Source organism: Saccostrea cucullata, unplaced genomic scaffold (assembly GCF_032062105.1).
Source record: "Saccostrea cucullata isolate Sc308-1 unplaced genomic scaffold, CSIRO_AGI_Scuc_v1 ctg534, whole genome shotgun sequence".
Lineage (NCBI taxonomy): Eukaryota > Metazoa > Mollusca > Bivalvia > Ostreida > Ostreidae > Saccostrea > Saccostrea cuccullata.
In genome coordinates, this window is record NW_026923154.1 from 1 (window position 1) to 10,928 (window position 10,928).

The 10,928-nt window shown below is 31.8% G+C and overlaps 1 protein-coding gene across 1 annotated transcript; it reads right to left on the minus strand.

The window, feature by feature from the left end:
* Positions 1-7,700: 7,700 nt before the first annotated feature.
* LOC134263314 (neuromedin-U receptor 2-like) lies at positions 7,701-9,639 on the minus strand. Its single transcript, XM_062745649.1, has 2 exons — positions 9,576-9,639; positions 7,701-8,734 (listed from the first exon to the last, which is right to left on the minus strand). Exon 2 carries the CDS (start codon positions 8,657-8,659, stop codon positions 7,751-7,753), a length of 909 nt encoding a protein of 302 aa, XP_062601633.1. The 5' UTR covers positions 8,660-8,734; positions 9,576-9,639; the 3' UTR covers positions 7,701-7,750.
* Positions 9,640-10,928: the final 1,289 nt, after the last annotated feature.

A 10,928-nucleotide genomic window follows, 5' to 3' on the forward strand; every position in this document is an offset into this window, starting at 1 on the left:
TTTTATTGCATAAGATTTTGAATAATTTGATTTGCTTTGTATGAATACAAAAATAGGTCTGCATATAACGTGGCGTAATTAGAATTTTTGGAAGACCTGTTGTTCAAAACCATGTAGATATTGTCAATCAGAAACCCATCCTTTTAATATCAACTTCAGAGTACTTCTAGGTACAAAAAGAATATTTTTAGAAAAAATTGCAAATGAACAAGGATAAGGTAAGTAAATTTACGAGTTCCGTTCTGTTTTAAAAAAACTGCCTATTATTTCAAAAATCCCAGAGTTTAACGTATCGTAGGGACTAGTTGTATAAAGTGTTAAAAAGTCGTGCCTTATGATGTTAATGATTTTGGTAAAACTTTGTGATTTTAGATTTTCTTAAAGTTCCTTGGAATTGTATGAACATCAGTTTTAAAAACCTTCTCAAATCTATTGTTCCACAGTATTCCAAAAGTTTCACCTTTATTGCTGTTAATATTCTAATGAGGAGTAAGGCTTGGTAGATCATTTACTGGAACCAGCTATTTATGTTAATTTTGTTTGCAAGGAATTTTATGAGTCTCGTTTAAAGTATTATAGAGGAACTAGGATTTAATTCTACAAATGGTAAACCAACGGAATGAAACATATAAAGATAACGAACAGTATTCAAGATCAAAAGTACATAAAACAATACAAAATATTAGCAGAGCAAACACGGACCTCCATAACATCAGAGGTGGAATCAGGGGCCATGAAGGAGCAAGCATCCCCTGCCGACCGGTCATACCCACCGTGTGCTCCTTGTCATGATCGGGAAATAACGGAAAAATCCGTCGTCAATTCAGTGTATAAATAATGGACTAAGACTAAGTATGAAGGACGTCAGTCAGCATTTGACTCAATGATAAATTGTATTTGTTGACAAGGTCATTGTATCGACCATAGAGCTTACAAAATGATTACTTTAATCGGGACTGTTGATATTCTTGTTTGATGAGCCGAACAAACAAAGGCAATGTTGTTACCTGCTTTGTCAGCAAGTACATACCGATCATGTTATCTCTCTCATCCTTTTTGAACTTCTGAATTATTGAATTTAGAAGGAAAGATTGTTTTATCTTGCCCCTAAGTCGCTTAATATGAAAAAGCTTATGATTTGCAATATCCATAATATTACATATCCAAACATTCACTCTGGTATCGAGGAATACAAATATGGACTTGCCTTGACATTTTAAGAAGTTTATATTCAAAAATTTCAAAGAGACGGAGTAAAGTTTGGTGCGAATGTGATGAAGACCAACAGGTTACTGTTGATTTACACAATGACGTAATGCATCAAAGGAAACATCGTGTATGAAAGGTTGATTGTAAGACTGATGCCCATAACCACAACGTTTCTAGGTAATACATAGGCAATTTCGCCATATTTGATTCACATATACATTGCCTTTCATATGATGATCATAAGAGAATCATTTGTATTTAAAATCATATGAAAATCATATGAGGCAAATCATATGTGAATCATATGAATACATATATGTAAATCATATGAAGCAATATACGCGTACACATGATTCACATATGATGCACTTTTTTGATTCTCATATGAAACCGATCAAATGTTTTACATACGTAACATATGTTGCGAACTTTCCTGTGTACGTGCGGGTCCTTACTCTATGTTTTTTTTGTAACCAGACATGTATACTATAAAGCAAAATTTAAGATTGAACTGAAAATGGAAAGAAAACACACTCATATGAATTAATTGTGTGAAGTCCAATGATATGAAATTGTGATATATTGCTAGAGAACATGTTCACTGTCGTCTCCGAAATTGTGTTATAATGTCAGACAAAATATTCATTGTCGTCTCACTTTGGAAGAAGGGGGAAATGGGTTAATTATTGATTAATCTCGGGCAATAAGGAGTTTTTTTTAAAAAGACAAAACAATAAAAAATGAAAACAAACCACACCAGAATAATAATAAATAACATTTAAGCTCTTGCTTTTAAATCCAAGCCTAAGCTTTGGTCTCATTGTTGTCTCCAAACCAATATTTCTAAATCGGATATAATTGGAAACGATCCTCCAGTGTAAAGAACTCTTATCTGTTGAAGACCAGTTCCTGGAAGGAATTTCCAATTGTTGAATATTTAAGTTACAAGAGAAAAACTCGATTGGCATTTTTTATATGTGTTTTCTTTTGGGAGGTTCAAAAATTGGTTGAATATCATTAACAATTCAGAAAAGGCACTAAAATTGATCAGACGAAATGAGATGGAGATCAAACACGGTCATATATACATATATCGTAAGTGAAGATGTAATGATAATTCTTCCAGCAGAAGTTGCTTTAAAATTAAATTAAAAAAGAATTCAACTACATTTTAAAATTAAAATCTTTTAATTTTACTCTTAAAAAATGATATCCTCTTTTTTCTTTACATCGATAATTGTCTCTAAATATTGAGGCCACTTTCGGATTTTTGGTGAAAAATGTTAGAATATTCAAATCGTATATTTCCAACGGGACTTCGATTAAGTAAGCTGTTCTTTAAGAAATAACCATTATATTACTCTGTGGATTATACAGTTATGTGTCTTGTAGATTCCGTTTTCAGGTTTGCATAGAAAAGAAATTACACATTAAGCGACACAACCATTAGAGGTTGTGTATAATTATGGCATGGGAGATCTCCATCTGTCAATTTCCTATGACCAGTTGTCAAAATTCCAGCTAATGGTGGCGTACACTTTCGTTGTACTTGATATAAACCAGAATGGAATTTAGAAAGATAGATTATTTACTTTTCAATAAAATTACATTTGTTTCTAAAAATCTGAAAAATTGAATCATTTAAATGCACAATCGAAATTTGATTTAAGGGTATATTAAATTATACGAGAGAAAAAAATTGAAATGACTATCTTAAAGGGTTTGTTGATGACTGAAACTGAATGGTCAGTTAACAAGTAGTTCCTAGATGGACAATTCAAAGAGGAAGCCAGTTTGCGTGATGTAAAATCTTTCATCATTGATCAGTTCTACTGAATTCTGACATAATGTCTCGACAATGTCATAGGAGGTGTTCGATACAACTTTAAGTTAAATAACGCGCATGGTCACCAATTCTGATAAAATATTTGTCAATGACATTTATCAATTAACAATAGTTACCTCCATTCATATGTCGATATATCCAAGTAAACTTGAAATAAAAATGCTTTAGAGTCTGACACACCTGTTTTATAGTGAACGTCATATATAACATATCCGTATATGTTAAACATACACGATCTTCCATGATTTGTAGTTGGATATGATTCTTATCCAAAGAGTTGTGTATTTTTTCGTTAAATCGAACTCGACACACAAAGTCTATAGAAAGGTATGTTTCAACGATTTTTTTTTACTTGTTTGAAGGTGTTCGATAAGTATGCTATAAGAGAATTCATTCGCTACGATCAATAATTTTTTAAAAAAGAAACAAATTAATATATAGAAAAGAAAATGCATTTTATCGAATCCAAAAAAAAATCATTGATTTTTCTGCATTGGATTCCCAATGATTCTGTATTTGCATAAATATTAATATACTTATTTTTGGCTGGGGAAGAAATAAATTTTGGTTCTAAAACCATAATAGTACATCCATGTACTACATCCCTCCTCTTAAAAATCTGATAATTTGTTGTTTTAAAATATTGGCATGTTTGGGAATTACGATTTCAGAAAATTATTCCAAAAAATTCAGCTGTTCAATGGTAAATATCTTTTATTGTACGACACTTTTCTAGCTTTTGGAATACGATAAGAATTTGAGTTGTGTAATTCGTATTGAAGGAATGAAGCTTATTTTAACCTATGTTATACGATATAACATTAACTTTTTACGCTTCATAAACCGGTCGGCAGGGGATGCTCACTCCTCCATTGCACCTGATCTCACCTTTGATGTTTGCTCTGCTCCCATTTTGTATTGTTTTACGGATTTTTGATCTTAAATACTGTTAGTATACCGGTAATTTCATAAGCTTCATTCCAAATGACTTTAAATTTAAAATAACATATTTTAAAAGTAAAGTCAAGCGGAGTCAAACGTTTTTTACGTAACTCATCGTAATATAGGCAAGTTATGTTTATACGATATAAGATAAATCTTTTATCCAATCAAATCTCGTGTAACAACTAAAATAAAATTATTGAAAGTCATTTTTATGTAATTTAATTTTAGTTATGACACGTCATTTGATTAGGTAAACGATTTATTCCATATCGTATACCATGAGTTGCATACATCATAATGTGTTAAGTCAAAAACGTATGACTGCGCTTGACGTTACTTTTAGAATATGCTCAGTTTGAAACCTTTTTCTGGAGTAAACATTGTCTCATTGTCTTCACTGAAATTAATTATGAGGAATGAAGCATACTCCAAGTTATGTTATACGATATAACAAAAACTTGGGACAGTTTACGCTTTTTATAAACCGCATTGCGGTTTATAAAGCGTAAACTGTCCCCAGTTATGTTATATCTTGTAACATAAGCTTTAAACATTCATCAAAACATTAAATTCATGAATCCTCGGTTCAAGTCTTTAAGCGTTGTATACACTATTGTGAGCTTCTTATTTTCCTTCCTGAACTTACAGTTTCCCATTCCAGCTCATTATATAGATAATTTATTGATATATTGCACCTGATATAAGTAATTATGCGTGTAGCTTCTGCCTTTGCATTTTCTGATATTAACACTGTTTATCTATGTAGTAATCTCACAGTGTATTCTCTTACTCAATAACGGGGTGGATGAAACATAGTTTACTTAAAAAAAAGGATTGTTGAATTTTGTTGCTTACCTAGAAAGCTGCCCTCAACCTGCATTCAACACTATATCTGACACTAAAATTGCACAAGATAATCTTTTCAAATTAAAAAAAGACATCATCCATGTAAATCAACATTGTAACATCGATCACATAATATGTAGAACACAGCTGGCTTTTTATTGCAGTTATTCAGATTTGAAAGAGTATTAGGGCAATTTTTATAACTAGCATAAATTTAATTTTTTTGGTTTATAATAAAGGAATTATATGTATCAAATACATATTTCAAATATGAATTTTAGCTAAAATAAAAATAGAAATAATTAAATTAAAATTAAAAATTCAAAAGAATAAAATTTATACAAACAAACCTTTAGTTAGTATTAAATTTAAACTGAGTTCAAAGATTACAATAAACGTAGGGAATTGAGCAAAAAAGCGAATCATGCAAGGAATTTTATCGATAGCAAACACAGAATCAATATAGTCTTTAATCTAATTATTCTGTAACCAGTAATACTTCTCATTATAAGTATCACCAATAAAAGCATACAGCACGGTTATCTATTTCTGAGGAAACAATTTTGATAAAAAAGCATTTGAATTTGTTGATAGAAAATTAAGCTCCTATTTACATGAAGCAAATCTAATTCTTGTAAATCTTTCACAGAATATAAAGTTACTTGTTTCCTTACGTTATTGCATAAAATACAAAAATATGAATAATATTCAAGCTCAGAGGTCCATAAAATAATACAATTAAATTAAAGAAGAGCAAACACGGACTTCAAAAACATCAGAGGTGGGATCAGGTGCCATGGAGGAGTGAGCATCCCCTGCCGACCAGTCACACCAGCCTTGTGCTCCTTGGCATGATTGGAAAATAACGGGGAAATTTGTAGGCAATTCTGTGTTGAAATTATAGCCATAGAACTACGAAATGATGACTTTAAACAAGACTGCTTTACTCTTGTTTCATCAACCTGTTTTTCTTTTCGTTTACTAGTTTTAAAATTACTATAAACGTCAACTTATGTAAATTTTTATATTTAAATCGTTATGCGTACCTGTTTTATAATTACAATTGATATTTGTTCTTCTTTGTCAATTATAGTATCAGATTTGTTTATTTTAAATATATTTAATAGAATAATTTAATTTGTTTCGCATCTCATGTACCATTCATATGGTTTTTTAGAGAATAAATGAAAGAAAATATTTAAAATTATATAATTACAAGGTTTGAATGTTTATGTGACATTTGAATATCGCAATTACATTTAGTTTAACTTATCTTTAATTTTTCTTACCTGAACCTTGAAATAATATATACTCTAGTTAGTTATATTTTTATCGTGTAAAGAATATGTGTTTAAAATAAACATGTTTGTATATCAATGTTTTTTTTTCTTTCTATGTATAGATATTGACAGTTGTAGCCATTCATAGTCAGTACCTTTTGTTAGATGTTAGAATTTGTGTTTAGACCGTTTGTATATTATTTATACAATGAAATTTGTTTAAAACAAATACTTTTTTTATGAACGAATAAAGAAGCTTAGTGAAGAAAATACAACTGAAACGCAATAAAATAATTTTCTAAAAAAAAATTCTTAAAAAAAAATTTGAACGTGGCCACACCTATTGAAAATCTGTGCACATTCATTAATACACGTGTAATTGGTTGTATATAATACTGAGTTATCATTCTCTTAAGATATCAAACTTCAAAATTCTCAACTGTGTTAACAAATCTTTTTTAAATGAAAAAATAATTATGTTGAAAAATTTCAAACAATTTTGTACAAGCATTTTACAAAAATATGAAGTATATGCGAGTCACTCTATGAATTCCATGACTTTGTTTGTTATAAATGAAGTTTGGCAGATTTATGAATTCCAGCCTGATGGTTGGGAACAGAGATAATTTCTTTTCATTATTTTTCTTTGGGTGGTAAAATCAGTCTCAGCAATTCCTGTTCCGGTCCGCATGCGCACTGACAGATGGTTAATTAAATTCTTCGGCATTTTGCTATATTTTCTAGTTTTATCACACCTTGTAATTATTTTTAGGCTCTAATAAGCATACTGTTGGTAGTAAAATACTTAAAATAAACGAACATGCACATTGTTTTAATCGAAGTGATTCAGTGCGGTCTGGGGTTCATTTTCTTGTCAATCACACTCCATAATTTGACATTTTTCACACAATTATCAGTTAATAAAGAGTCAACCTAACAAGTCCACTAAAGCACCTGCTACCGATTTATTTGATATATATTGTCAATTCATGATCATGCTAACAAGAGCTTAATCTTAAATCTGTTTTCACAGGCTTATATTTTAAAGAACTGACGCAAAACTGACGCGTTTTGTGTAAGAATAAACATAATGTGGCAGAAAACGAGGATATATGTCATAACATTTTGTTAAATCTAAGCACTAAGATGTGTTTAAATTTGGACCTATTTTGGTTTTAAATGAAACAAATATCAAATTACCTAAACGATTAAGATGCAGAACATATTTTCAAATTATCAGTTTCTGTGTTCCCTAATATATGTTATTATGAATACCGTACACTTAATACGGCAAGTATTCATTCTAAAACAATGTTTAAATTTATTTATTTTACTCGCATAAATATAACTCATTATGATACTTTGATGCTTTTATTGGTAATCCTTTTCGACAGAATTGGTCTTTTACCATATTGCTGCGCAAATTCGAAGTTATAGCTACTTTCAAGCATCCTGATAAAAAATAATAAAAAATAAAAAAAGAAACCAGAATAAATTTTTAAGACCATCATTGTTTTGATAAATATATTTATATAAAAAGTACTACGTACAAACAAGAAAATAATTACGTACGGTATACAATAAACATGTGAATGAAAATCTTTACCTACTTTTGAACACAGACTTATGAAAAACACAGGTGAAATCGACTCCAGTGTCTATTTTGGGGTTTGGACATCAAGAAATAAATGACAGGGTTGATACTGTTCCCCACACTGAGCATAAGGTGGACAATCAAGTCTGTGACGTCAGAGGTATCAGGGGCGAATCCCTTAGCTAACAGAACTATCACTTTAACTGTGACAGGAACCATGGTTATGATCTGGACGAATATCACAATCCCTGAGATTAGAGTCATCCTCTTGGTGATCATCGTACACTCGTGAGTCCGTGATTTCTTCAAGTGATAAATCTTGAGTAAGTGGAGAATAGCGATGGGAACCATCGTTGCTGCTATTAGATACGAAATGTAAATGATTTCGAGGACGAGTATGTCGAATTCCTCAGTGATAAAAAGCCCAAACAAGCCATAGAGAATTCCCAAAAAGAAACTTAATGCCCAGACTGCCAATGAGGCATATACAACCCGTACAGAGGTAATGGCAAAACGACTCCATAATGGATGTACCAAAAGAGCATACCGCACATACGCGAATAAAACAACGTGTAAACAAGAACTTTGGACCACCACCATGCCAACAGCGGCAGAAGTCAACGAAAACTCGACCGGATTTGGCAGCACATCCGGTAAAAAAACATTCCAAGTCAAAATGATGAACCGTACGATGATGGCGCTAAGATCCGCAATCGCCATACAGGCAATTAGAATATAAGTAGGGGTTTTCAAATTTTTGTCCCGAAATATGGAGAAAATTGTGAGTATATTACCTATACAACCAGTCACCAAAATAATGGAGGATATTAATTTCCAGGAGAAGGGGACCCCAGCGTAAGGGACAGGAGGTCGGGCGACATTTCGTGTCAAATTTAAAGATAAATTCAGAGCTGCTTTTCCTAATGTAAAGTTCTCCATTACCGCTCCTCTGTCTTTTTTCCTCTTATGAATAGGTCTCGACGAATTCAGATACCATCATTGGGTATTATTGCTCTGTAAAGAAATAAGAATAAAGTCCATTTGGATTTTCCATCAGAAAAAGTGATGCACATGTCAAGTAAATTAATAGGACCATCTTAAATGCTTCCCATCAACCCAGTAATTGGATTTTTCTCGCTGCAGCGGTTTGATGAAGATGTTCTATTGAGAATGAATCTGTCACGTGGTGGGTCGTCTAATGACGTACATGTTTGGCTTTATCCAGTACTGCCGATCAAATGACTTCCGAGCGAGTGAACACTTTTTTCTGTGGACGGTATTTTTATGATGAGACATAATTGATAGTCATCTTTTTGCAATTACCCGGCCATTGATTCCTATTGATTTGAGAATTTCCTTTCGGAAGGGGAGTTATCAAAGTCTATGAAGTAGACCTAACTTAAGATCTTCACCGTATGTTGACGGATCATTTATTCATGTAAAGTAACAAATATTATCCTACTTGGAGTAATAGAATTAACGGTCTCTCTATCACAGACGTTTGTTTTGATATCCGATCTATCTGAGTCTCATTATTTTCATATTAAAAATTATCTTCCTGTCTGATGATAAATTAGCCATAACTTTTTATACCTTCTGATTTATGAAATGTTCTACAAATTATGCAGTAAGTTCAAGATATTTTTTATGTTTCCAGAAAAGTTATGATCTTTTTAATAGCTTAGCTAGGTCAGAGCGCCAAAACCAATTATGCCCATTCGCTTGAGCTTTGCAACATTTATGGTTAATATAGCATCATTCATGCTGATTTTTTGTTTCGAAGGGTTAATGAACAGCATCTTGAATTTTTTTTTTACCATATTCTATCATAACAATGTAGGAAATGAATGCTTACCTGATTACAATTTGAAAATCACAGATGCAATTTATGTCAATATGTTGATATCCCACATACATTTCCGAAAACAGGAAAAAAGTTCACTAACATCCCGCTCCCAAAGTGAAAATGAATAATTCTTATCGGTTTTAAATTTTTATATTTTTTCCTGAGATATGACTTGACAGCCGATATCTCGGTATTGGAACTGGTGCCTCTCATAAGCAGTTCCTGCTGAAGTGGCGTGGCTTCTAAACGTTGACGGTTTAATAAGTCTGTCAGACACACATGCAGGTATAACTTTTACAAAGGATGCCTACGATATGAAAAAATAAATATAGAAAAAGCCATGTGATAAACAGTTTAAAAGAGAAAATTGAAACACTTCTACTGCGCAAAGATAAAATAATTTAATATACGTTAGTATTTAATGAACACTTTATAGAATACCAAGTTTGTCTTTTTGAACTTTATTTTAATATTGGTTTGGTGATCTAATAAACATGTATAAGCTGCAGCTGTAAACTAAACAACCAAGATGGTGCGCCGAATAAATAAATAATAATAAACAAGTTCGAAAACATCAGGCAATTTTCCCTGGTTATGATTTTGCAGTCAGAGAACCATCATTCATAGAAAATGATAACCATACTAGTAATTTATGTACATGTAGGTATAACATTTTAAATCTTCTTATCTCAAAGAACATATATTTTTGAAATTCTGCCGTATCATGACATTTATAGTATCATTAAATGTAAATGAAAGACACCATCCCTTTCCAGATCAGTTATTACTTTACACCTTATCTATACTTATAATTTCACTAGAACACAAAGGTTTTTATTTTGCAATCTCAGAGCGATGATTACAATCCCACGTATACAGTTAGCACAATTTCATGAAAACATGTGTTTATACGTCCCTGTCCAATAACTATGGGATTAAGGTTGAAGCAATTGACAGTCCAGACCATGATTACTTGTGCCTAATCTTCGTTGTTTCTATCCATCTTTGTCATCTGTCGCCAAATCCCGATTGTCTGTTCATTTCGAGTGTTATGTAAAACTGATATAGTTGGGAGAACGCGATTAATGGCAGACTTAGGAGAGCAAAAATAGGGTCTAGTGAAAGGATTGTTTGAACCGTCATAAATATTGCTGGACACTCACTGTTTGATATATTGACTTCACGCCATTTGTAATCTTGCATTGTTGATTTTGTCTTTTTAATCGGCATCGAAGCGGTTATGAAAAATGAGTGATTTCTGGGAGAGAGCATTTCTACGTCTAGAACCCAAACATAAAATAATTTAAACAGAATTCCTTGAAACATGGACTTTTTCACTTTTGTTTTTCCACAAAAAAAAAA

What these genes read in the sequence shown, in the direction of transcription:
- LOC134263314 (XM_062745649.1), bottom strand. Translation starts at nt 8,659, where the DNA reads ATGGAGAACTTTACATTAGGAAAAGCAGCTCTGAATTTATCTTTAAAT.